The following is a 27,681-nucleotide window of genomic DNA, read 5'->3' on the forward strand; positions in this document are numbered from 1 at the left end:
AGAAAAGGTGGCGGAACTCAAACCTGGCCACGCCCTCATCAAACCCTAGGACCGCCCCTTTAGAGAACAGGAATGCAAGTAAAATTTGGGAGGGGCTATTTCCGGTGTGGGAGGGGCTATTTCCGGTGCGGCCGGCCCGGAAAAAGGTGCCGGAACGCGGTTCCGCCGCGTTCCGGCTGAAAAAAAGCCCTGGTTACTAATCCCGGTTATGATTGCTAAACAAGGATTACTGTTCTTTCATTGCCATTCTAGAATTGAGAAATAAATCTTTGTCACATTATATATCACAAAAAATCCACAGCATTTGATCACTCTAGTCCATAACTGGCTCAGGAATTCTGGGAGTTGAAGTCCACGAGTCATAAAAGAGCCAAGGTTGCCTACCCCTGCTCTAGTCTAACCCTAGGTCTTTACTTGGACTTGTAGACTTAAAGTTATGAGATTCAAAGGCCATGTGATTTAAATTTTAGATCTTGTAATAAAGATAATAAAACAGAGTGGGAATGTCAGATGCAAATAATATATATTTTTGAGAAAGAAAGGTGACAACACAACAGCTTAATAAACTTTTGTACAATATCCATTGCTATTCTAGAAATAGATGCAAAATACTTTAGGGTGAATCACTATTTCTTATTAGCACTCATATACTATTTACAATATTAGATGTTATTGCACTCAATAACGGGAGGCCTCTAGGCAGATTGCAAAGTGATTTAAGCAATTCAAACCAAACCAAACCAATTCATGTGTACGCATTTACATATATACATACTCCAGTAAAATGCAAAATGTGGAACAAATTAATGCATAAATGTCTGGGAGAACAGGAATGTCTTCTAATTCATCCTTACAAGACCAAATTAGTAATTACGCTCTTAAAGTTATACACTAATAAGACAACAGAGGTCGTGAACATTAAAGAAATTGTCTGAACTCTGTGAACTGCCAGGGAAATCTGTTAAAAGGTGGTTTTACACTGTATCTCCAGAACAATATAGCCTGTTTTTCATAATGTCCTTGTAGCAACCATAGCATAACCCTAACCCTTCTTTTGGCTCACTTGTCTGCCAGTGAAGATATGCCCAGCTGAGGGCATCCATAGCAAACTGAGACTACAGCAATGCATGGTGACATCAATAAGATGTCTTCCTGATATACTTGTGTCCCAGTGCCTGATGCAAAAGTATAAGTTGCAATTTCTATATCGTGAGATCACAACACATGATTTGTCACTTGCCCTCCATCCCCCCCTCTGGGTGCCCAGACACCTAGCAATAGGATTAAACAGAGTTTAATTTTAGTGGAGCTGAATTTATAGTGATTTAGCATAAATATTATTAAACTGAATTAAGAAAAAGTAGGCATTACCTAGAAGATACATTAATTTTATCTAAAATTAGTGACAACTCTATAATATTATATATATATATGCATAAATTTTATAGTGTTTACAAAATCTAAACCAACCTGTCACTTTTGACACCTGAAGCCTTTTGCCATTACAATATGACCCTTGACCTCTTCTACCAGTGTATAATCGTTCTTCAATGCAGTGATAAATTACACCAAATTCAAGCTTTAGGTTTTAAGAAAAGAAAAGGAACATGAATGCAATTTGCATTATATCAGTATAAACAAACCTCTTTTAACTGCATAAGATTGCAGTTTACACTATTTTAATTATCCCAAATATTCCTTATGATAAAAGCTACAGGAAATTAAATATATCATCCCCTTATATAATGGCTAATTTTTACATCATAGTTACTAAATGAGAAATACAAGAAATGTCTTCTGCAGAGTACTCACTGCAAGCATAATCACTTATCAGATGTGTTCCATCATCCTTCTCTTGAATTCTCCATTGCCTATCGCCTACTATCAAGACGTATCATGTGTAATTCACCCCAAAGCAATTCTCAGTTTACAGAATATGAAGGGTAATTGTGCTTCCAAAGTTTGCACGATCCAACGTTTTTGCTACCACAACATTTTTATGGCTTTCAACATTGTCTAGCAGCGAGGGTGGATGTCAGGTGAGCAAAGTGGGCAAATTGAGGTAGGGAGAAAAGGTACTGGTTATTTTTGTAGGGAAACTCAGTTCAATGGATTGCCTGTTCTAAAGGAAAAGCATAAAAGCCACATACTGGCTACCAACATTGTTTCTAGAAATCCAGACAAATATTCTACTACAGTAACATGAGACGATAGAGAATACAGAGAGCTATTAATCCTGTGATTTAACTGAGGAGACAGCACTGCTAGTCTATGATTGCAATAAACCGATTTGATTCATTGATTGGTCATTTGCTTAAACACTATGCCACTCCTAAATGCATAAACTTTGCAAGTGTATCTCACAGATTGCAATTTAGTGTAAGGAGAAAGGTTTAGATTAAGGAGTACTTCTGTAACTGTTTCTTTGCAACAGTGTTCTGCATGGCTAGAACACATATATATTTTACTATCCAAAACATTTTTAGTAAAGAGAAAAATCATTTATATTTTTTTATGTAAAAACATCAAAAGGATGGTTTGAATATTATAAGTAGGTTTATGCACTGAAATCTATATTTCCACAAATATCACAAAATAAATGGGAAAAATGTTGTATAAGATTTATTCAGGTGTATTTATTAAATTTGGGGTTTTTTTCATTTTTTAACAGCTGCCACTAGCGCCTATCAAACTTACAGAACATTATTTTATACCTCTTGGTTGACAGCAAATCCAATGCTAACAGCTACAGTTGGAAACCTGTGTAAATAAATACATTATATTTGTTAATAAATTTTCTGAACAATGACTTTTACCATATCAACATTGTGATAGTGTTTGTTCATTGGTTCTCAGGTAAGAAATCTTACTTTTTTTATATTTAGAGATAAAATTCTAAATTTTTCCTAAAATTTTAATTGTTGGAAAACTGATTTGCATTCTGACCCTAGAGGACAGTTTTATGACTTTTCCAATGATTAATTATCTGATTCTCAGAAAGTTCCCCATTCTTTAAATCTTAAGAATCTACGCAACCAATTAGCTGTTGCTCCTATTCCCTGCTGCCATCAACGGATATTGTCACACCAGAAATAGACTAAGAGAGAGGAGCAGCTGCTTTTCTAAAATAAATGTTAGAGTTCAAAAGTAATTTTCTAACAACTGCTGCCACCTTATAACTTGAGAACATAAATATTATTTTTCCTTCCGTAACTTTCAGCCCAATTTCCCAAATCATTTCATCATGCAGCATTGGGTAAAAAATAGGCCTTCTAATACATTCCATTATGAAGTATTTTATGAACCAAAGATTGCAGACTAATGAAAATTCCCTCCAAAAGAAAATAGGATTCAAGATGATCCAGAATATGACAACTTAATACTCAACAGACTAATTTGTTAAAAGAAAAGCAATTACTGAAGTAGGTCAAATTAATGATCTGATTTTTGCTGTTTGATAGTTGTATATATAATTTATTTTACAAATAAATTTGATACAATCCTGTGCACAAATTTGCTTGGTGCAAAACAGGCACTGGATGAGTTGTAAGCTCCGTGTCAGGCCCAAAACCAAGAATGACACATAGTGATCCTTCCAAGGTGAGTTCTTTATTGTTTCCCACCTATAGACAAAATCTTGCCAGACTGAGCATTTTACTGTTTGCATGCACAATATACTCTGTAGCTATTATGGAGGGGGCTGTCTTTAGCCTCTTTCTCCTCCACATGATATGTCAACTGTGTTGCCTCTTGCTTCTCCGGAATGTAGCCTTTCCTCCTGGGAATCAATCTCCTTCTACATTTTATCACACTCTATGAAACTAGAAGGGATTCAACACGCACAGAAATTCAATTGATACATCGCGCATTTAAAGATGCTTGACAATCTGTCTTGTGTCATTTGACACAAGGTTTTCACTGTGTCTTTACCTATGTACGAAATTGCAAGTGCCATCAACAGGATCAATAATCCAGGTTGGACTGTCATTGAGTATGCACTTTGAACCAGCAGCAGTAGCTTCTTCCGCAATAAACCTAACATTGGTATAGACAAGACTCAAATAAAAAAACTTTGAATTAAAGGTGCATTTGAAGCAGTTGCAGATGTATTGTTTAATAAAATAGGTTCCAACCTGAACAGCATACTAGGAATTGGCATAAAAACTTTCTCTGTTACATATATCTTTAAATGAAAGAAACTTAAAACATCGTGATCAAAAGATCTCAAGAAGGCTTAAGGGACAAAGTTTTTATACACATGCCAACATGAATGAGAAATCTACATATTTCATGCAAAAATGCAATGACTGCTTCTTCATCTTTCTCTGCAACATTCCTCTTTTGAATGACAGCCAGAAGAACATTTACAAAGTGTATAAAACACAGGCTTTTTCTTTGAACTATGTACAGTTCATTTATTTTTACAAATTAAAGCAAAATTAGCTCTTGTTTCCTCTGGTAGAATATGTTGGAGGGAGAGCTTTCAGGTTATGAATAAAAAGCAGTTTCCTGCAGCTCTTCAGAAATTTATAAGATTGTAGTCCCAGCCCATCCCTCTTGTAAACAATAATTAAAAAACAAAAACAAAACATTAATAATTGCCCAAAAAAAGTCTAGATTGTAACCATCTATAACTGGAATCTTAAAGGAAACCTTAAAGCTGGATTTAAGACAACAAAGACTAGAGAATTAAAACAAAAACGACACAATAGAAATTGGCAAACATTCATTTTAGAATAGTCTGAAAATGTCTCTGTGCCCCTAGCTCAAACTAAAATAGGTAATACTCTTATAAAGAGATATATTTTTACTATACTTTGCAAGTGTATGAAAAACTTTACAATCTCTGTTATGCTTTGGAAAATAGTATTCTTGCCACTATTTCCTCTAAATGTTCTCAAAAGGTGTTATAAGGTTAATCATATACACAGCTATTACATAATATAATTTAAGTGTAATGAAAGAGCTAAGACCAAGAAATAACAGTCTCAAATCCCCACTTATCTATTAAGCTCATGGAATGTAGAACTTGGACCAAGAGACTTTAAAATGAAGTCAAATGTATTTATTGAGCACATATTTATAAAGTTAGTTACTATAAATATAGCTCAATGTTTTTCAAATTTCACAATTTTAAGGGGTGTGGAATTCTAACCCTGTTAATAATTCTCCTTCAAATTTTCAAACTTAAAAAAGCAAAAATGAAACTGTTGGAAAATGTGACTCTTCTAATTGTTTACCTCCACTCCTCCTGGCTCTGCTTTCATCTGATGAAGTTCTACGGACAAAAAAATTTGGTCTCTACAAATTTCCTAACACAGGGGTTCCCCAACCGTGGTAACTTTAAGACCTGTGGACTTCAACTGCCAGAATTCCCCAGCCAGCAGATTTTAAAGTTGCCAAGGTTGGGGACCCCTGTCCTAGCATACTGGTTCACTCAAGAGACATTTGTAGCAGAAAAAATCAAACAGTCAATTGCTGACAAGAATGGTAGCTGAAAATCCACTTCTAGGTATAGCTTTTCAAATCTTCTGCCATAACCTGGAGAAATCTTTCATCTATCTATGGCAATGTTTTTCAAACTTGGCAACTTTAAGATGTACAGATTTCAAATCCCAGAATTCCCCAACCAGCATGCTCAGATGAAAGCAGAGCAGTAGAGATAGAGCTGTTGAAAAAGCCACATTATTCAACCATTTCATTTTTGCTTAATTTATGTTTGAAAATTTGAAGCAGAGTTAATCACAAGGATTAGAATCCTGGCTAAAATGAGCAAACTTGTTCATACAACAGAAGCAGCTTAAAAGCACTCAAATAAAAGAAAAATAAACTAAGCTAACAAACCATTTGTGCAAACCACCTTAACCATAATATTATCATCCAGGTTCAGAGAGTGCATGCAACCAAATTCCATTGGGGCGCAGTATGTTTAAGAACCAGATCATTATGTGGCAACGTAACACAACCAAGACTATATCTGGTTATTGCCAATCTATACTCTCCAGAAAGTTTCTGCATGTGGAACATGCTTGTTTCATTGAAATGAAACATCTGTTCACCTAATTATAATTTTCATTCATTCAAAAATTACCAGTAGAATAATGTCATGGCCAAACATACCTGTGAGAGGGAAACTTTTCTTTCAGTGCAGAAACAATTAAATTTTCCACCAAGTGGTCAGTTTCAGTCACAAGATCTGCAGCAGATGTTTTGGTAGATACCTGCTTTTCCTCAGTGAGAGCTTTTCTAATAATCTAGAAAGAAAATATTATACATTGTTTTACAGATTTTTCCCATTATTTCTGAAAAACTGCATTAAATTCTCAATGGAAATAAGCGATATAATTCTTTGTTATGCACACAATAACTTCTAAAATGATATCACATGTAAAGTACAGTATTTTATTCCAGAAGATGCTGGTGCTGATTAACATAATTATCATATTTTTCTGTTAAATTTTCTTCAATAATGGCTGCTGTTTAGATGCCATATTTTTGCCTCAAAATTAGGACACTAACACTTTGTCACTGTATAAATGTATAGATTATGAATTCAGTAACTGCTATATTAGCATTTCAATCGCACGTTGTTTTTAACAAAAGCTATCAGAAGAAAATATTTTGCACACTATCACAACTACATAAAATGGACTGCTTTTGACTTAGTTAAACTGAGTTGAAATAAGTTAAACTGGTTAAATTAAGATTGAACTGAGTCCAGAATTTGGTCCTTAATGAGTGTATAGTGACATGCTATAATTTTATACAGTCTGTACCATGGAAATTGTTACTATAAAAACAATTTTGGTTTCTGCTAAAACTATTATATATACAATTTTCTAGAGGCTAGAAAAATGGGCCAAACAGGATATACATGATACAAAAATATAAAACCTATAATTTCTTCATAGTTTGCTTCTCCTTATATTGCCAAATATTATCTTTTAATTCTTTGCACTTTCTTTCAGAGTAAAATATTAATTGAGGCAAAAATGACCATTGCACAGTATCCAAAAATGACTTACAATACAAATTCCATTCTAAAGGCATGTAAGTAGAAATATTTTTAAAGTAAACTCAAGGGAAACGGAAGGTCTTTAAAAGAGCAAGGAGAAGCTAAGCATGACTGAAAGCATCTGTTATTTCACAGGAATGTAAAGAAAGTGCTGGAGCTGTAATCTTTATTTAAAATCCTTATTTGAAAAAATCCTACAAACATACAGATATTTACTTGACACAGTGATATTCCCGGCATAAACAAGGCATATTTATTTATGACATTCTGGATTCTTGGCCATTTACATAAAAGCATAAATATAGTTTCAATATTCAGTAAAAGTAAACCCACTCCCAATTTGAGATTTCGAAATAGGATAATCTTAAGTGCCCTCCGAAAGGCTGTCAGGGAAGTTATGGCTGGGAACCTCTGTGCTAACACTGGGACATATTCAGAGAAGCATTATACTCTTGCCTATCTTAAGTAGGTGATCCTGCAGCTGCCTTAAAACCATACAATAAAGGGTTAACACCAGCTACCCAGAAAGGAACAGAGGCATTATAAAACAGTGCCTCCATCTCCCAGCTCTCTTAAATGGTCCAGAAGAATACAGTGGTTGATGGTACTGAAGGTTATTGTGTGACCTGAAAGAACCAGGATGGGTACACTCCTCACTTTGAGATCATGATGTAATTCATCTCTCAGACTAATATGGTATCTGTGCCATGCCCAGGTCAAAATCTTGATTAGGGTCTGGATTATCCTCTTCTACCACGCTCTCAGCAACGTGAAAAGAGGAACTAGAGCCACGATTGGTTGGATCTAGGAGGGGCCTCTTCAGGAAAGAGTACACCATTGTCAGGATAAAGGACATAATCACATTGTTCAATAAGACATGGACTACTGAACCCCATGCATCCTCCTATGCTTTCTAAACAGCCAAATGGAACATGGACTAGGTTACATGTGGTAGATCAGGCATGTCCAACCAGTGGTCCTGGATAGCGAGTAATGTGGCTCCAAGATAGTAAAAATATTAAAAATAAAGGAAGTTTGTTATTTATATTTATATACATTAAATATATATATTATAAACGGCCCAAGACAATTCCTCTTCACTCAGCGTGGCCCAGGAAGCCAAAAGGTTGGACAATCATGTGGTGGACCATTTTCCACAGATATACTTCTATATACTTCTTCAGAATTAAGAAGCTGAAATGAATCTTAAGTTACCCTCACAAGAGCTAATCCAATCACGACCCATCCTGTGCAGAGTCCAGACCAGAGGGAATTTAAGCAGTTTTATGTATGAAATCCTGCCCTGGAATCTCACGTAGCTTTCAGAGAGAGCTTCTGCTTTGTGCCCCTCAAAATGATGCAAGTAACTGTAAAGAGGGCTGTAGAGGCACCATCTGTAATCACAATAAGAAGCATTACTTTGCCATCCTTTTGCCATCAAGTATGAACAGTTACTTGTATCTAGTCCCATCTGCTTTTGTTTTTTATCCACTAGTACTCTAGGTATCTCTTCTGCCACCTTGTCCCTTGGAACTAGCACGCAGGAATAGTCCAGGATGGGCAGGATTTCATACATAAAATATGGAATTAGCGACTAGTTGGAGGTGATTTCATCAAGTGTTCTGGTTACTTCAATATTCCAAAAATTGCTCAGGCACTCAAAACGGCCACTTACCAGGTTATTCAGAATAATCCTAAATGCTCTCTGAAATACATTTAAATTCATTAGGTGCTGGACCAGATTATCCAAATACTGCAGGTCCTTCCATCCTACAGAGCCTCTCGACAGTGACGACACTCATAACAAACAGGGAGCAATCTAACTACAGCAAAGATTTAATCTTTATCTTCCATTATCAGATGATATGTCAACTGCTTGTAGATGAATACCATACCTAGTACAACACCAAGACTGCCTAGAGCAGTGGTGGCGAACCTATGGCACGGGTGCCAGAGCCGGTACTTGGAACCCTCTCTGTGGGCATACGTGCTGTTGCCCCAGCCTTGCCTCCCGCATGACCCCCCTCCTCACCAGCAGGCCCCCTGGCGAGAGTCACCCGCCGAGCGTGGCCCACGCGGAGCAGTGCAGCCAAGGACATGGCAACCAGACAGAGCAGACAAGACTCTGCCCTCACGCCCCATCATGCACAGTTAATGCTGCAGGGTGTGGGAAGAGGGCATGGTCACCATGGCGCTGCTGGGCGATCTGCAGGCAGTGAGTGGCCCTGTGGGCAGGCAGGGTGGGGGCGGGGCCAGTTTTTGGGCACTCGATCTCTAAAAGGTTTGCCATCACTGGCCTAGAATTACCATGAAGTTCATGGAATCTTCCTTCAGGGCACTGTTTCTCAACCTTGACAATTTTAAGGCATGTGGACTTCAACTCCCAGAATTCCACAGCCAGCAATGCTGGCTGTGGAATTCTGGGAGTTGAAGTCCACATGCCTTAAAATTGTCAAGGTTGAGAAACACTGCTTCAGGGTATGGAGGGCTGAAGTCTCCCAAATGAAAAGCAATGAGCTTTCTACCTCCTGCTCTCCAATGAGCTCTAAGAGCTCACAAAAACACTCTGCTGTGCAACAAAGTGTTCAGCACACAAGCAAAGCTCCTAATTTGCCCAAAATCACAAATAGGCATGCACAACTTGTCCCTTCCAGACCAAACCCTTTGGTCACTATTAATACCAGACAATCATTGCTACCCAAATCACCTAATATTGGATCGCTTGCTAATGCAGGACCCGAAACATAGCAGAGCAGATTTCCAAGAGGGCAATATCACAACTCGCTGTCAACCCCAGGTCCCAATACTGTATACCTAGTATCAGGTATACATGCTCATCCACAACCAAACTGTGGAGAAATATGTTCTTATTCTGTATAAATTTGGCATAACTCATCAAAAAGGTTCCTGGGCTGAAGAACCTGGTCTCTTTTTAGGTACACAGTATTAAACTCAATTGAAAATATAGGAACACATGCAAAATGCGATATTCAAGTTATCCAACTGCTATTTGGAAGGCCACAAGTAAAATCCAGTTCATGGACAGTCATCATCATAATCAAAAAAACATTTTTTGTTATGTTTCAAGAGTTAAAAGAACTTGTCAGAAATATACAGGATATGCAAACCACATTTCCTTTCCTCCCTACTATTGCTACAGAAAGGTAAAGTAGCAACATAACTTAGGTTTTAGCCTCAGGCAACTACTCTAAGCATATGCTATTAATAGCAAGTAAACTTTGCCCTATAAAGCAACAAAAAAGGAGTTGCAGTAGTTGGCAACTCATCACTTTGAGAAACTAAAAGAAATGATACTGACCAGACTCTTTGACTCATGAAGTGGGTCATCTGACAGGCCCAAAGATCAAAGACATGACAAAACAAGATTTATCAAATCCACTGATAATAGGCTTTTCCTGCTAATACATGTGGGTACAAACAGTTCTGCAAAAAAACCAGCTACAACTATATTGCATGAGACTTTGAAAATCTTAGAAAGAGGCTCAAAATCCCCAGGGCTCAGTGATATTCTCATCCGTCCTTTCAGTTCATGAAAAGGACTGTAAGGGGAAACAATACTATAAATCAGTAGGGGGTATTTGATTTCCCGGACTTTTGTCTAAATCATCCAGATGACGTATTGTTGGCAGAAGATGGGTGATACTTCATTAGAACTGTAAAAATGTGTTTAACAAAAGGATGATAGATGTAAACAAAAATCCCGAAGGGCTTCATATAAAGGCTTGTACATTGTAAGAAGAATTAATGTTGCTGAAATGGGGTTTTTAAACCATTCAAAAAACAAAACAAAACAGAATGTGGAATAAACCTCATGGTCATTGTTGTCTATACATTAATGTTAAGAGCCTGGGAAATAAGACAAGCTTGGGCTCTCAGCAGAGAGAGTCAAATACGATAAAATAAGCATAACAGAGAACCACTAGGATGACTTTATCACTGTAAAGTAAAATATGTTTATTAAGTATAATAGAGACTTGGTAGGATGGCTGTATTCCTGGAACAGAGCAATAGAAGGACACAATTTGTTTGAAAGGAATAAAAGTAATAGAAAAGGAGGAATGCGCTTTGTGTTAAAAAAAACATTCTTTTTCAAAAATAACAAATAAAAGCAACAATGTGTTGGTGTTGGCTAACCCAACCCAACCCAAACTAAACAGCTACCTACTTGTAATGTTAAATGTGGATTTGTACAGAACAGGGAACTGGATGCAAGGGTATAAATATCATAATATTGTACTCCATCATTATAGGCCCCCTCTCCAATAAAATTATATGCTTTTGCAGTAGATGCTATCACTATGTAATTAGCAAAATGACTAGTTGATTTTATCTCTCCTAAGAGGTTACTGTTTACTGGACAGTTTAAACGGAAGAAAAACTAAAATAAGAAATGTTGTGGTCATTCTTATTTGGGAGAATAGAAATATTATGTCCTTTCTCAAATTTAGTGTGCCGGTGTAAAAAACTAATGTAGGAAGAAAGCACTTATAAAAACACACAGTAGAGAATTTATTATTCAAATGACTATTACTGGTTTTTATTTATTATTGCAGAGTTTCTCAGTGATCCTTATTTTTCCTTTTTAAGACATAATTTCATGCTGAATGTCAAGAGCTTAAAACCTAAAATATCAAGGTTCAGGTTCTTCATCAATCATGGAAACTCATTGGATGATACTGAACTGAAAGCTTATTTTACAGAGTTGTCATGAGGAAAACATGAGAAATTCACCATCCTATCTCCTAGAAAGATTGGATCTAGATCAAGGTTCCCTTAAAGTGATTAATATCAACACTCAAGGATTGATGGGATAACAACACAGTATTATTATTCATTGCAATGCTATTAGTTAAATTCGTATTTATTATTTTCATATAATAAATATGTGTCAATGAACAATCTGAAACTTCACGAAGGGGTGAATGAGCTGAAGAGCTCAAGACCACTCATTATAAATCTATAGAGAGAAAATATTATATTAACCCTTCAAATAATATTGTGTAAAGGTGAAAGTAAATATGCTGAGTCCACTTTGTGATTTACTTTACTTGTATAGCTGCATTTCCTACGTTCCAAACATCCAATAAAAATGAGCATCTGTACCAAACAATGACACCAAAATGATAAAATATATGTCTATACCCAAGTTTATTACAGAGCACGTTCTCCTATATGTGATCACCACATTCTTTTACATCTTATCCTAAAGCAGGGGTAGGCAACCTTGGCTCTTTTATGACTCGTGGACTTCAACTCCCAGAATTCCTGAGCCAGCTGTGCTGGCTCAGGAATTCTGGGAGTTGAAGTCCACGAGTCATAAAAGAGCCAAGGTTGCCTACCCCTGTCCTAAAGGAACATGTAGAGGCCAGGTTTCCACCCTTATTCAGGAGTAACTGAAACCTAATGAACTTGATGCGTTTGCACCCAAAATCAACATAAGGGCAACCACGCACTTCTTCTCCAACCTGCTCCCCTCCAGACACAAACCTCTGAAAAAGAGCTCAGTGCATCTGAAGGGATCCATGTTGGTGAAGGCTGGCTTGTGCATTGGTAAGTCCCAAGATCTGCACACAGCTGCAACTCAGGTTAGCAAAGAAATCTCGACATAAATCTTACAAAAGGCAGAAGGAACAAAGCGCAGTGGGGGACCTCCTTAGTTGACTGATGCCCCCAAATGGGGGGGGGGAAGGGAGAGAGAGCCAAGAAAGTTTTCCTCCAAGGATCTGCTTGCTCCCCCAGAAGGCTCCACGCGTGGCCTGAACTCGAAGCCCCCTTCTGCGACGGCCACCCCCCACGCTCACCTGTCCCGCCTGGAGCGCGAGCTCCACCGCCACCTCCAGGCACCCTTCCCAGGGGTCTTCTCCGCCGGCGGCCGCTTTGCCTAACCCTCGCTGCCCGCTGGGGTTCATGATTACCGCCGCTCCTCCCGCGTTTGCGAGGATCTCCGCGGAAATAGGAAGGGGGGGGGAGGGAATTGGTGCGGCAAGTCCTTGAACTTTCTCCGGCGCTCCGGGGGCTTCCCTCGCTCGGGCTAAGGAGGGGCTGTTTACTTCAGCCCTGCGGGGCGCCTCCTCCGCACTGCTGAAGCCTGCCCGCCCCCCGCGCCGCTCTTCCTTCCTGCGCCGCCGCCACCACTAGCCCTCGCTGCCCTCTCGCCTTCCCCGAGGCACCTCGGTCGCCGGTACAGAGGAAGGCGGGAGAGGCTCCACTGACACAGAGCCCGCCTTCCTCAGCCGACTGGCCATGCTTTCCGCCCGTCTAGAGGAGAAACCGCCTCTCTCCGCGCCCAGCGCTCTCGCTGACACCTAATTTTAGGACAGTGTTTCTCAACCTTGACAATTTTAAGGCATGTGGACTTCAACTCCCAGAATTCCACAGCCAGCGTTGCTGGCTGTGGAATTCTGGGAGTTGAAGTCCACATGCCTTAAAATTGTCAAGGTTGAGAAACACTGTCTTAGGACATGGCGCTCAGGCTGGTTCCTCACGTAGCTAGCGAATCACGGGCCCGGGTGGGCGTTTCTAGGGCAATAGGATGTGATTCACAGGAAGTTCCTCGCTTCTTCTTTTTTTTTTTTTNTTTTTTTTTTTTTTTTTGCAAGACATCTTCGGAGGCTGGCAATGCAGTTCTTGAAAGTTCGCATGTCTCCCGCTCGTCAAGTTAGTCTGGGGTTCTTGTCGTCAAAAGACGTTTCGTTTCCGTTATTTTTGATTGCAGAAATTAATATCCACCCTTTTCAATACAAATTCCCCGCCTCAGGGAAACTGCGTAAGACCAACTGACAGCTAAAAAGCGAATTCAGGTTTTCCAAATGTAGGCTTTTTGCTAAAATGATGCAATTATGATGCTATTGCATTTTTTACTGAGGGGTAAGATAATATTTCTCTCGATGAAACTATGAACCTTATTTTTTCTCCAAGAATGTTCTTTCTAAAAAGAACCAAGAAAGTTAAGGCTCCTCTCCCGCCGTTCTGTGGTTGGTCAGATCCTCCAGACAAAATCGGCTTATAGGACATTTATCCAGCGCGCAGAAAAGATTTTGAGTTCAACGAGCACGTGGCGAGTCTTTTACTATCTTAAATTAATTTTAAATTAATTAAAACTAGTGAATGGTAAGCAAATAAACTGTAATGTCAATGTTAGTTGGAATACTGATTTACTTCTTTTTCATATTTTAAACGAATTTATTACAAATAATGACCATCCACACAGAAAAAGTGTCAAGTTGGAAGTAAATCTGCCCTTCCTCTATAACAGTGGTTCTCAACCTTTTTAATGCCGCGACCCCAACCGGTCGTAAGTCAAGGACTAAACCGGTCGTAAGTCGAGGACTACCCAACCGGTCATAAGTCGAGGACTTTCCCTGCCCGGGAGCGCCGCACATGCGTGGTTCCGCCCCCTGCGCCGGCCGAGGCGTAGCTGGCAAGCGGCAGAGACGGAGCAGGCCGACCACCAGCTGGCCCAGCCCAAGGGAGGTAAGGCACCCACTGGAAAAGGGGGAAAAAAATGGCGGACAAAAAAAATGGCGGACAAAAACAATGGCAGACAGCCTTGCTTGGCGACCCCCATGAAATGGTCGATCGACCCCAAATGGGGTCCCGACCCACAGGTTGAGAACCACTGCTCTATAAAGAGAAAACAAATTTCTAGGAACTGGTCCTGTTGGATAATCTAATACTGTTATAAGTTGAGGACTACTTGTACAAATGATTTTCCTTCCCAGAGGTGTGGATGGGTGTACTTTGGAAAGACGATTTCCTTTTAATACAAGTTGTGGAAGTGCATTAGCACTAACTACACTATGAGAACTTTTTTTCAATGTATTTGTAAGCTTTTTTCTTACAGTGATTAGTCTGAAGAGTTTTCTTCTTTTTATTTTAAAGGAGGATGTAATACATTCCTCACCATTCAGTTATAACTGAAGAAGCTTCTTGGATGAGAAGTGAAATGTTTTCAAAGAAATAAAAACAAAGTCCAGTCGCGTTTTGGAAAAAACATCTTTGGAGCAACCACGAGCTGGATGATTGAGAATCTCCATAGATGACAGAGTATAATGTTGGTCTTGAAATCACATGCTGAAAGTTGCACTGAGAATTACAAGTTTTATCAAAGGTTCTTATAAATGCTAAGTACAGTTTTAAAAAAGATTCTAAATATTGTTTATAAAATAGGAATATGAATTATAGACAAAGCTATATATTCATTCCATTTTTTGCTGTACTTTTGTTTATTTCAGAGTTAATTGTGTTTTTTTCAAATACTAGGCAGAGCCTTTTTATGTTCCTGGTGACTACATGGACATATCTCTGAAGTATTCGGTATGTTCACCACCTTGAGTTACTTATAAAAAGTAATAAAGGCAGCATAAAAGTATAGTAAATAAATAATAATAAATAAGCGGTTTGTGCCCGATTTCTTCCAATATGTTTTTTGACTTTCCAGTCTAGCCTATAGCTGTAGAATTTCCTGATTATCTCTTATTCAAATATACCTGGTCTGACTCTAATTAGTTTTTTCCAAATATGCCAAGGTCTGCTAAATGCTATCATTTGCTCATATCTTTCATAGAGTTCAGGCATTTGATTTCTCAATGACAGCATATTCCATATTTAAACAACCTTAGCTATTTCCAAGTAGGGCTTTTATTATGCAATTATTCTGTCTCACTTCCAAATTTTACAAAGCCCCATACAGTACTGTAGTCATGTGTAACCCTCTTTTGTTTTCCCACTGCAGAAAATCTACACAATGAACATATATTCTACCCCTTCTAGATTATTTTCAATTATTGCACATCTTTGCTACCGAAAGACTTTCATTTGCATGCTACTGATTTTTAAAGGGATTCTACTCTGACTTAAGGAGAACCAGTTTGGTGTAGTGGTTAAGGCTTCAGGCTAGCAACTGGGAGACTGTAAGTTCTAGTTCCACCTTAGGCACAAAGCTTGCTGGATGAACGAGTCAATCACTTTCTGTCAACCCTAGGAAGGAGGCAATGACAAATCATTTCTGCAAAAAAAAACTTGTCAAGAAAATTGAAGGGACTTGTCCAGGAAGTCTCTGAGAATTGGACATGATTGAACAGGAGGAAAAAGAACTGCTGGGTTAATACTAAGGTTTCTAGAGACAGATCATCCTCCATGGAAAACATTTTTGAAATCTTCCAAATAGGCTTTTGGGTGCAATTCAAGTTACTGGTTATCATCCATAAAGTCCTACATTGCATAGGACCAGGTTATTTGCAAAACTACCTGCTTCTGGGGGTATATGCCTATCCCATATATTCCAGTAAATAGGGCACATTCTGGATTTCTTTATTGAAAGAATTCCATTATTATGAAACTCAGGAAGTACGCCTTCTGTGTAGTGGTACCTGCCCTTTGGAACAACCTCCGCTCTTCCAATTCTACAGGCCTTTAGGAATGCTGTTCAAACTTAGTTCTTTCCCCAGCTTTGGGGTCAGGTTGAGCTGTAGAAGTTTTCAATTCTGTTCACCATTTTATTTTTTAATGAGTAGTAATAAATTATTATGTGTTAATTAGGATTTCGGGGTGGATGTTTTAGTATCCTTCCCAGGCTCAAATAGTTACAATTGGGCAGCCATATAAATGCTAAATAGATAGATTTCTGAGAGTTTTGAAAAATTACAAAGCTGTTTCTAAAGTTCTTAAACTCTACTAATCCATTCTTAGTGAAATGAAATGGAGAAAATGGGACAACAGTGAATTTTCTCAAAAGTGTCTATCCTGACAAAAAAAAAAATCCCAAGAGTCACAGCATAATTTTGTAAGAATTGCAAAACTATATGAGAAATTTGCAAGCCCTTATTGTCTTGGCAGAAGTGTTCATCAGTCATAGTCCATCAGAAAAAGCACTGGGTAAAAATAAGATTTTCAGGAGAATAGCAAGGTGGAGTTGCTCATTTCAAGAAAGCCATTAATCTTCAATCAATTCCTGCTAGAAAACTCAAGCAGTTTACCCTAGAGGAATATGTGAAATTACAGGAAGCTGTTGGTTGCAGTTACTGTAACTAAAGAAAATGCAACCAGCTGCTGAATCTAATGGCCAATTGGAGATTTTCAGTCATCCAAGTCATAGTTGTCTCAAAAGTACCGTACTTTTTCAAAAGGAAACTGGACTGATATTTTTCCCGGAGGAAGAAGATGTTTCACTTCTCATCCAAGAAGCTTTCTCGGTTCTGGCAGGATAGTGGGGGCGATGGAAGGATTAATTCTGATAGGATGGGTGGGGGTGTTGGAAGGATCATCTTTCTTTGTAGTCATCTGGTTATTAGCACTCTCTCTGAGAGTCACCAGACCAGACCAGATGAATGCAAAGAAAGATGATCCTTCCAACTCTCCCTCAGAACTGTCAGAACTAATCCTTCCATCGCCCCCACTATCCTGCCAGAACCAATGACGCTTTTTGGATGAGAAGCAAAACATCTTCCTCCTGAGGGGGGGAAAAACAGTTTAGTTGTCTTTTGAAGAAGCACCTTTGAGACTAAGGGGCAATTATTGTTTCACACTATCACATTGCATGGATGGCTTGGTTCATTACATAAGTGAAACAAATATCAAATATGTGTTATTTGGCCACTCAAAGTCCTTTTGTACACTCACTGGTAGAACTCAGATACATAGCTGATTTAAAGTGCCTGCTTGGAGCCCAAAATAGTAGTCCTCTCCCCAAACAAATCAATAGGCTGAAGTCACCTGTTGACAAACAAGGGTATGGAGCACTGGAGGCTCCAGATAGGAAGGAGGCTTCATACTTTGTTTTTCTTCATACTGTCTCTTTCAAAGGAAAGAAAGAATACTGCAATCCATGGAAGTTTATGCCATAATCCATGTAATAATGTTTATGGTACCATGTTTTTTTGTTGTGCAACAGACTAAGATTTTTTTCCTTCTGGATAGTTTAAGAATTGATAATTGCATTGTAAATTGGAAAAACGGGAGAATTCATACAGTGACTTGCTAAAAAAAGACAGCTGAAGAATAAGGAATAGATCAGGTTCTCTAAGAAAAACAGTTCCTTTCCTTTGACATCAAAAGGGGATACATCTGAATGTAAGTCACAACTGACAGTCTTAATATATAAGTACATTCCAGTTACAGCATGCAGTCTTTAGTTTCTTTGTTTCAGACAGAGCATTAGAGGTGAAAAATCAGCATTTTGTATTTTGCATGGAAGAAAAAAAGGAAGGCAATGAGTATGTGTTCAAGCATGTACTAGCTTCTCTGTAATCTTTACAATTGGTGTTTAAATTAAGAATAACTTGGCCTGCAAACTATTTCAACACTCCTGTCAAAGTATTCCAAAGTCAGAACACTAAGCAAATGCTTAATCATAAAAGCAGAATGGAAGTAGGGAAGCAGGATTTGCTGCTCTTTTCCTGTGAAGAAAAAAATCCAATACAAACAATGGGAGTTGCTCTCCTATGTAAAGTCTATAGATAAATTTCAAGATCCATTAGGTTTTGTAGTTTGACTAGTATGAGTTTTTTCTATTTTGAGCTAGAATGAAGACAATACCCATACACTTGTTTTTTTAAAAAAAACATTCATTGTATTCCTCTCTAGCATTATGCCTGACGTAGAATGGAAGCAAACAAAAACTGCAAACTGTTAGCTAGCACAATTTTAGTTTAATTAGCAAATATGACCAGCAAATATAGTTATTCAGAATATTTACCTGTTCCCCCCCCCCCCATAAACTGCTTAAAATGATGAAAAGGGGTTTTGGCATATTTAACGGTGAGGGCCACACATATACATAAGCAATCTTGACACTACCCAACTATTTTTAGAAGGTTTGGAATGAAGTGAAATTAGGTTCAGCTCTTTTCTTTGCAAATCATTTTAAAATAATTGCTTTTGTCTTGCTAATAGCAATACAACAATCCTAAGCAGATCACTTAGTCCTTTTCAACCCTAACCCTTTCTCTAAAATATTTGATTAACAATGCTCTTCAGTGTGCCATATAAGCCAGCTGCAAATATGCTTTCATTAAATTGTTTTGTATTAACAGGACTAAATTTTCATGAGTTATAGTGTTACTGAAATCAAATGCAGAACTTTGGGCAGAAAGACAAGATATAAATAAAATCAGTCTAGCACCCAATTCAATAAAGTGTGCAAGAGGTCTCTCTATATTTGTAGTAAGTGACTATTATAAAGAGCTGCTTCCCCTCCTCCAATAACCCCACTATTGGCACGTCTACATAATTTCACTGTGAAACGGTAAAAAAGAAAAAAAAATGCAATACTGGGACTGTGTTTCTTGCTAATTGCCAAGGAATCTCATGAATTAAGTAGTTCTTCCTTCAACTGTCCAATGAAGCAGCACAAAAAAGTGCTTTAGCCAATACCCTATTACTATATCTCTTTTGTTTTGATGTGTGGAAAAATCTTGTCCCTAAAGCAGGTGATGGGCAAAATTAACCCTCAGGTACTTTTAATTCAAGAAGGCACAGGGGAAATTCAATGAGCTAGGACGGGTAGGCAACCTTGGCTCTTTTATGACATTGCTGGCTCAGGAATTCTGGGAGTTGAAGTCCACGAGTCATAAAAGAGCCAAGGTTGCCTACCCCTGAGCTAGGACAAAGTGATTTTGACTGCCACCTTACAGCACCAATGAAACTATCTCAGTGCTATGTTTGCAATGTTTTCTCTAAATGTTTCAGTGTTTATGTTTGTAGTGTTTTCTTTGGAAGAGTCACTGAAATTAACTCAGTTAAAAAGATTCCCTCAAGACCGTAAATTGGGCATGATGCCAATCCAGATCAGCAGCCTCTGTATGGAAGGGGTTTAACTGAAGGACTAAAATGATTGTGCAGCAACCTCCATGTAAGCTCTTCTGTCCTTGAACAAAAAAACAGATTTCAGTCTTCGCTGCCATCTAGTGATCACCTGGTTTTTGGCAGCCCAGATTGGTAGCTCTGTCTTGAAAGATAGCATCTATTTGACCCCCTTTAAATTCAGAAAAGGATCAAATAATATTTCACACAACAGAGCAAGACTTCTCGTGATTCATGACATTGGAGTTGGAATCCCTCCAACAAGGATGGCCAGCTTTTGGGGGCACCAGCAGATGTGATCAGAACTTTGAGAGCATGTAGGAACATTCACAAAATGTTTAGCTTTGTGCAATCACAAAATGTATGCCAGGATGAATGTTGCCAGTTCCAAAACTTAAATAATATAGGACAAAGATAAAGAATTACATATTCCTTTGCAACTAAATCTTACCTTAAACAAGTTGATAAGGGCATATAATTATTCAAGACGTTACTACTTAGCTTCTGACAGAATAAAATCTTTTCTTCTTATCTTTCCTTTGACTGATTCCATCTTTTCAGGGCTTAAGCAAGCAGTTCATGGGAATTACAAATGTATCAGGCTCCCAAACCCAGTTTTAGTTGTTTTTTTTTAAATGCTACAATCAGCTTTTTTTAGACAGCTGGGGTAGTGGCAGTCGGAATTCTTTATGGAATTGGCCTTTTTAATCTTAATCAAAATCAACGTTAGGTTTTTACATTTTTCTAGACAAGCTTATATTTAAATGTAAAATCGAGTACCATAGCATAAAAATATTACCTAAAATTTACACATACACATTCCATAAAGGTTACCATCACATGACTTCAACTATCTTTGAATAGAAAAACGTAATTTCGACTCTTTTAAGAACCTGTTTCTTACATCACCCATTAACCCAGAAGGGAGGAGATGCCGCCGATTCGGCATCCCGTCACCATGGGAACCACGGAGCGGAAGTTCTGGAAAAGGGACCTGATCCTATAGTCGCGTTATTATGGCGTCATTAAATACTTTCCGTAAACAAACGTAGGTTTACTTTTTCACCGCCGAAAATTGCGTGCGCGTGGGAACAAACCTGCTAGGGCGAGAGCTTCCTTATTCGGATATACTAACGCCGATTTAATCCGTGTGGTGTATCTTTGCCGGCTACTAGTTAACATTTCCCCCCCGCCCTCAGCTTTGAAGAAGAAACACTTTAGCTAATGAATTCGGGACAGGCGGGGTAGCGGACGCCGCACTCGCGGGGGCTTTTTGACCGTTGCTGGGCATTTTATCGGACCGCTGGGAAACCCCGCGGCTGGCCCCGAGCTGCTTCTGCCCCTTTCTCCTTTGTCGGGCCGGTCTCTTTCTGGAGGGGGCGCTGCCTTGAACCTGCTCCCGCATGTTTGGCCTCTGCTCAGTGTGGGGGGCCATGGAAGGGAAGCGGATGGCGCTGCCCTCCGTTCATAGATGCGTCCAAGTGAGTGACGAAGAGCAGCTCGCTGTGGCGGCTCGGAGCAGCTGAGTTTCCCTCCACCTGAGCCCCCCCCAGAGGGTTGGATTGGCTCAGGAATTCTGGGAGTTGAAGTCCACGAGTCATAAAAGAGCCAAGGTTGCCTTACCCCTGTCCTAATCCAACACTGTTTTGGATGGAAAAGGCGGGAGCTGCAGGGCGGGGTTTCTCACACTGGGTAACTTCGAGGCAAGTGGGAAATTGCGAGGAGGGTTGAAGTCCACGTGTCCCAAAATTGCCAAGTTTGAGAAACAAGTTAGATATAGGGCATCACTTCTGGGAGAGAGCGAGAGAGAAAGAGGCGAGCTGTGGGAAGATGGTTGCTTTGGCTCCTGGGTGTTTCCCGGCTGCCCAGAAATTCCTGTGTATCCATATTATTCTGCAGATCCTACGTCTGCAGATCGCGTAAGGCGCTCCGTTTTAGCGCTAAACCAGTGGTTCTCAACCTGTGGGTCGGGACCCCATTTGGGGTCAATCGACCATTTCACGGGGGTCGCCAAGCAAGGCTGTCCACCATTTTTTTTGTCCGCCTTTTTTCCCCCTTTTCCGGTGGGTGCCTTACCTCCCTTGGGCTGGGCCAGCTGGTGGTCGGCCTGTTCCGTCTCTGCCGCTTGCCAGCTACGCCTCGGCCGGCGCAGGGGGCAGAACCACGCATGTGCGGGGCTCCCGGGCAGGGAAAGTCCTCGACTTACGACCGGTTGGGTAGTCCTCGACTTACGACCGGTTTAGTCCTCGACTTACGACCGGTTTAGTCCTCGACTTACGACCAGTTTAGTCCTCGACTTACGACCGGTTTAGTCCTCGACTTACGACCAGTTTAGTCCTCGACTTACGACCGGTTGGGGTCGCAGCATTAAAAAGGTTGAGAACCACTGCGCTAAACGTTTGGCATCGCTCTTCAAAGAACCAAGAGGCAATTAGATAAAAAAACTAGGTATTTTTCCTCCTGAAGGAAACGTACTTTAATTTTTTTCTGATGATAAATCGGGCTGGGAATGTCATGTTGGGGAACGAAAGCAGTATAGCTTTCTTTTTTTCCCCATATCAGGAGTGCTTGGCCCTTTGGATAGCTGCGTGATTAGTAGGAAGGTATCTTTAGTCTTCTCCATCAGTCTCCCTCCCCCAATGGTAAATTTTATAGCTATTAAAAATGTGTCTATTCTCGCCCTTAAAATTTTTACTCCTAGTAAAAATTACTTCCAATGCAAATCAGTCTAGAAAATGTTTTAAAATGACATTTTTTCTTGCAGTTCCCTGCAATAGTAAGAGAGAGATTTTGAAAGACCTAAATCTCCCAAAATTTATGCGTGCTCAAATTAAATGGCTGCACAGTTGATATATATATTATTTAGGATGCAGGAATATTTCTTAATGGAAAATCAGTAGTAAAAATGGTATATAAGGAAAATATGTGTGTAGTAAAAGGTTAGAGCTGGAAGGGGCTGCTTTTTCACTGCTAGTCTGAGAAACATTAATTAAATATTACAGAATACAGGCTTTGGAAAGGTCAGAATGCTGCAGTTTACACTTTATGATATGTGAGTAGAGAATTGAAAGTGGAATGAATTTAAAATTAGCAAAGTTTCGATAAAATGGCTGACAGATGATGTAGTGATTGAAAAGTGGGAATAAAGTGAAAAACAAAATGGCAGTGTTATATGATATGTGCCAGTTTCTGCAGATGACTTACAACATGCTTGTCACTTTAATAATCAAATTAGTGTACATATTGATGTCAGAATTAGTAATAAAAATACCTCTTGGGGGAAAACTATTAATTGTGTTTGATAATTTTATAAGATAGGATCATTTCAGTTTTTGGAGTTTTGAAAGTATATGTAGGTCGGGTTCTTTAAGGTGCTTGACTAAAACAAAGGCAGCCTTAGAAAATGAATATGGGTTATTTCATACTACGAATGTTACTGTATTACATTAAATAACCTGCATTTGCTTGTATGCTTATTAATTAAATTTATATGTCACCCATCTCTCCAATAAGTCAACTCTTTGTTTTTGAACACAAGAAAAATTATCTCATTTTTCCAGCTCAATCAAGAAAATCAGCTGCTCCTTAAAAAGCTGAGGCATGTACGCCTAAAAAACAAGCAGCTGGAATATGATGTAGTGCAGCTGCATGATAAACTACGTGAGCAAAACAAGTGCTTGCCTGCCTGTGTCACAAGGAAAGAGTAAGAATGGCTATACTCCAAGCACCTGCCTCTTAAGAATCTAAGACAGGGGTGTCAAACTCACAACATCATGTGATGTGTCGCGATGTATCGTGACTTTTTTTCCATTGCCGGCAATAGGGTGGGTGCGGTTTCGGCATGACACATCTGGCCCACGGGCTGGCAGTTTGACACCCTGATCTAAGATTTCACTTAGTACTCTAATATGTATAAAGATTTAGCTTCTCATCTGTCGGTTTCTTCATTAAAGCAATATTTGATTCAAACTTACATAGAATCATTGATGAATGAGTTTAAATTGAGGGTCATGCCACACACTTCTAGACATTCTTTCCTAAAGTTTATTATTCACATAGAAATATAATGATTAAACATTAAGATAAATATCTGTATCATTATCCAACACAATATTTTAGCTTAACATACTAACTTTTGATAGATTCAATTGGTCTTGTGAATAATTAATATTTGTAAAGGTTGTAGCCCCAATTTTTGAAAGATGTTGGCCTGCTGTAATTAGGACATAGCATGGCATTTGCAAGACTGGATTAGTACTTTTGTTATTTTAATGAAAGGCTCTTTCATTAAAGGATGAAAGGATTCTTGGTTTTTAGGGAAATATAGGCAAATGGAAGTGGGTTCTTTGCCTGACTTGGTGGGAAATTCTTTATGTCCAATAAATAGATCTTACTGGATTTAAGAATGTTTACTTCCAGAAAGATAAACATGGGTTTATAGAATTAAATGGTTATGTATGAGAATTGACATTACAGTAGTTTGAGAAATTGGCAGAGGCTTCGTAACCAATGTATAAAATACTTAAATTGGAAAATATGAATTTTAAACTAGCCTTCCCAAATATCTTGCTTCACAACTCTAATCGCCTTAGTGCAGAATAGCCATAGGCATAGGATGCCCAAGCATAATGGGAATGTAGTCATCACACAACCCGAGATTATCAATTTAGAGACTACTATGTACTTCAATTTATGATCACATAACTATCAGTATCCATGTTTTTTTCTTCTGAATGTATGTTTTTTTATATATAGATGGTATTTATCTTCTTTGAGATTAAAAAGAGATTTGAGATTTTAGTATTCTTTCTCAACTTTATTGGATTTTTAGGAAGGTTAGATTAAAAACCCCATTACATCAATAATATTCAATATGAAGAGTTTTTTTTTTATTTAATTGGCTGTTTATTTTAGTGTACAGATTCAAACAGAGTTTCACTTATACCATAAAGGTGATGGCGTTCATCACAAGGAACACGAAGTAGTAAAGGAACATGCCAGGTGAGTTTTGGAACCCTAGTCAAACATACATCTTAGCAAATAATTTGGATTCTTGGTCAACAATACAAACAAAAGCCTTTAACCACTCTTTATACATTTATCCATAAATATACAGATCCATCTTTGAGTTATTTTCTGATCAGTGTTGAAATATTTGTTAACGTCCATTATTCTGTTATTTGAGTGTATAAAAATGTTCTGCTAGTTCCCCCTTCTATAACAGATGATAGAACAAAAGTTATATCTGTGGGGTATGTTTTTAGTTACATATTGCCAAATAGAAAGCTTCCAAGAAGAGTCATCTACACAGTTATAAAGTTTTATACTAAAACACTACTATATTACTGATAAAATGCTCACTTTTTTCAAAAAAATATCCCTTGATATTTTATTGGTCCATTGCTGGACCAGTGGACTGCAGCAGATGCATGATTTTTTTAATTTCTCCCAATGGGACACCAGTGGGCTCATTATACCCCCCACTCCATTGCTTGTGCAGTGGACATGAGAGGAAACGAAACACATGGATATGCAACAGTCCAGTGATCCCCAACCCGGTCTGTGACTTGTTAGGAACTGGGCCAACACAGCTGGAGGTGACCGGCAGGCAAGCAAGCGAAGCTTCATCTGTGTTTGCAGCTGCTCCCCAGCGCTAGCGTCACCACCTCAGCTCCATCTCGGATCATCATGCATGAGATTCTCATAGAAGCATGAGCCCTACTGTAAACTGTGTGTGTGAAGGATCTAGGTTGTACACTCCTCCTCCCCCTCCTGGTGTATGGAAAAATTGTCTACCAAGAAACCGGTCCCCAGTGCCACAAAGGTTGGGGACTGCTGCAACAGTCCACTGAAGGAAAAGATGTTGAAGGACACAGCACAACATGTCAAGCACAAGGGGGTCCACAATGGGGATCCTACACAGAACCTCTGTTAATTGGAAGCAACCAATGTGTGGTGAATTGTGCAGTATAGATTACTGATATTGAAGGAAGATGATCCCAGGCATTCAGAGACTTGTCCATATATATGAGAGTGATTGGTGCTTGCAATTCTTGCATTACATGAGAGAGGTGTTAAAGCAGGAAACTCTACCAGTTGGAGGCTGTGGTGAGCACAGTCTCTAGACCTGTGCTCACAGGTAGGCCCTTTGAAGCTCCGCCCCCTGACCCTTCCTCCCTCCCCTTGCCCTGTTACATAGGGATACATAGAGTTATACAAGATACATAGAGTTATACAAGACACATAGAGTTATACAAGGTTAAATGGATCTATGATCCAGAACACTGTGGCTAAAACAGATAAATAGCTTCCATTCTTTTTCAGTGAACGTTTGTATAGATATTCATATTTGGAAGACTAACGATTCTTCTACTTTTGCTTCCAGAGTACTTCAGTTGTATAATGAACTGAAGAAAAGGTACAATAAAGAAGTCAAAACAAATCAAAGACAAAATGAAACAGTTGCAATGCTGTCTGTAAGCTTTAATCATTTGATCACTTTGACATAAACTAAAAAAAAATGAAATGTGTTTGGTATATATAGAATGCTGTATTTTTGTATGTTTCATAAGCATATTGCAAGATACATTTACTGGTCTGTTTTTCATTCAATTGTGGTTTTCTAATAAATTGTCACATGTATCTCTGTCCATCACTTCTGTTAAAGTTAAATGACAACGTCAAGGAATATCTGCCTTCAGACAGTGTTTATGGCATTGTGTTCTTGAATTATTTCATAATTCTTTCATATACTGTCAGAACATGATAAACTTTCCCTTTGTAAGTTAACATGATAATTGTTTGGATTGACCTGATATAGGATAATTTAATTTGGCCTTTTGTTTTTATGATACATGTCTTATTTTTAAGTGCTGCCATCTGCTCCAAGCCCCTGGGAAGTAAGGCAAATAGGTAGTTAAGATAGAGAAATGGGTTTTTGCAAGCAGTTCTTTATATGCCCTTGAACCTAACTGCAGGACAAATATGCCTTGTAACATCTTTTTTTCTACCATCTTGCCATGCTGTTGCTTTAATCTCATATCCAGCCCATGAGTGAAGCAGCCTTATAATGCTTGGCATCTGCAACAATATATTAGTCGCATTTATCATTGTTTAGATAGGACAATGACTCTTTAAATCACATATTTATTTCTAACCTCTAGTGCAGGTTTTTTAAAAAGTAATTTTGAATTGATGTCCCAATTGCCCTTCCCAATATGTTTAAGAATGTGTTAATTTTCTTGTTCTTTAAAATTGTTCAACTATTTAATCACAGGGTAAAATTAATAATCTGGAACACCAACTTCATTTAGCAAACCAAAAGATAAATGCCTTGGAATATAAAAAAAAGGACAAATTTGTTCCAATTCAGAGAAGAATGTCATCTGACAAATGTATGTGCAAAAAGAAGGGAAGCTGTTCCTGCAAATATTTAGGTAATACTTTTTTTCTCATATATCTGCTTCATTGTCTCTTGATCTCATGTGTTACCTTTTGGCATATTCTTATCTATGACTGAATGAAGATTAGAAGTTTCTAATGTTTGCAACACAGGGCAGTTTTGTCTTTTATGTGAATGTAGAAAATGTTGGTTTACAAAAATGGTTTGTTTACAAACATATTCAAAATAGAATGAATTTGTAGAAATGGACAGACTTACATTGAAAATGAAGAGAAATGGACAGATTTACATTGAAAATGAAGGAGAAAGAAGATTCAGAATACTTTAGAACATGGGATACATTTTATCAATGGCTAGAAAAACGAGGTAGAGAGAAAGGAGTTTAACATGTATTAGTAAGCTAAATATTGGAACCCAGACAACATGTAGCTATTAAAATATT

At 38.5% G+C, this 27,681-nt stretch overlaps 2 protein-coding genes across 2 annotated transcripts in view; one reads left to right on the top strand and one right to left on the bottom strand.

Moving 5' to 3' along the window:
- Positions 1-12,945, bottom strand: part of IMPA2 (inositol monophosphatase 2) — a 15,730-nt gene extending 2,785 nt beyond the window's left edge. Inside the window, exons 1-5 of the mRNA XM_015824176.1 lie at positions 12,838-12,945; positions 6,121-6,254; positions 3,931-4,035; positions 2,715-2,760; positions 1,471-1,579 (exon numbers count right to left, since the gene is read on the bottom strand). Coding sequence (XP_015679662.1) covers positions 1,471-1,579; positions 2,715-2,760; positions 3,931-4,035; positions 6,121-6,254; positions 12,838-12,945 — 502 coding nt within the window. The remainder of the gene's footprint in view (positions 1-1,470; positions 1,580-2,714; positions 2,761-3,930; positions 4,036-6,120; positions 6,255-12,837) is intronic.
- A 730-nt stretch (positions 12,946-13,675) lies between these two features.
- The window catches only part of LOC107294906 (centrosomal protein of 290 kDa), an 18,334-nt gene continuing 4,328 nt past the window's right edge, over positions 13,676-27,681 (top strand). Inside the window, exons 1-6 of the mRNA XM_029285735.1 lie at positions 13,676-13,693; positions 15,299-15,352; positions 23,398-23,540; positions 24,752-24,838; positions 26,223-26,313; positions 27,114-27,273. Of these exons, the coding sequence (XP_029141568.1) occupies positions 13,676-13,693; positions 15,299-15,352; positions 23,398-23,540; positions 24,752-24,838; positions 26,223-26,313; positions 27,114-27,273 (553 nt within the window). The remainder of the gene's footprint in view (positions 13,694-15,298; positions 15,353-23,397; positions 23,541-24,751; positions 24,839-26,222; positions 26,314-27,113; positions 27,274-27,681) is intronic.

Source organism: Protobothrops mucrosquamatus, unplaced genomic scaffold, assembly GCF_001527695.2.
Source record: "Protobothrops mucrosquamatus isolate PMUCROS unplaced genomic scaffold, P.Mucros_1.0 scaffold2149, whole genome shotgun sequence".
In the NCBI taxonomy this organism is placed as follows: Eukaryota; Metazoa; Chordata; class Lepidosauria; order Squamata; family Viperidae; genus Protobothrops; species Protobothrops mucrosquamatus.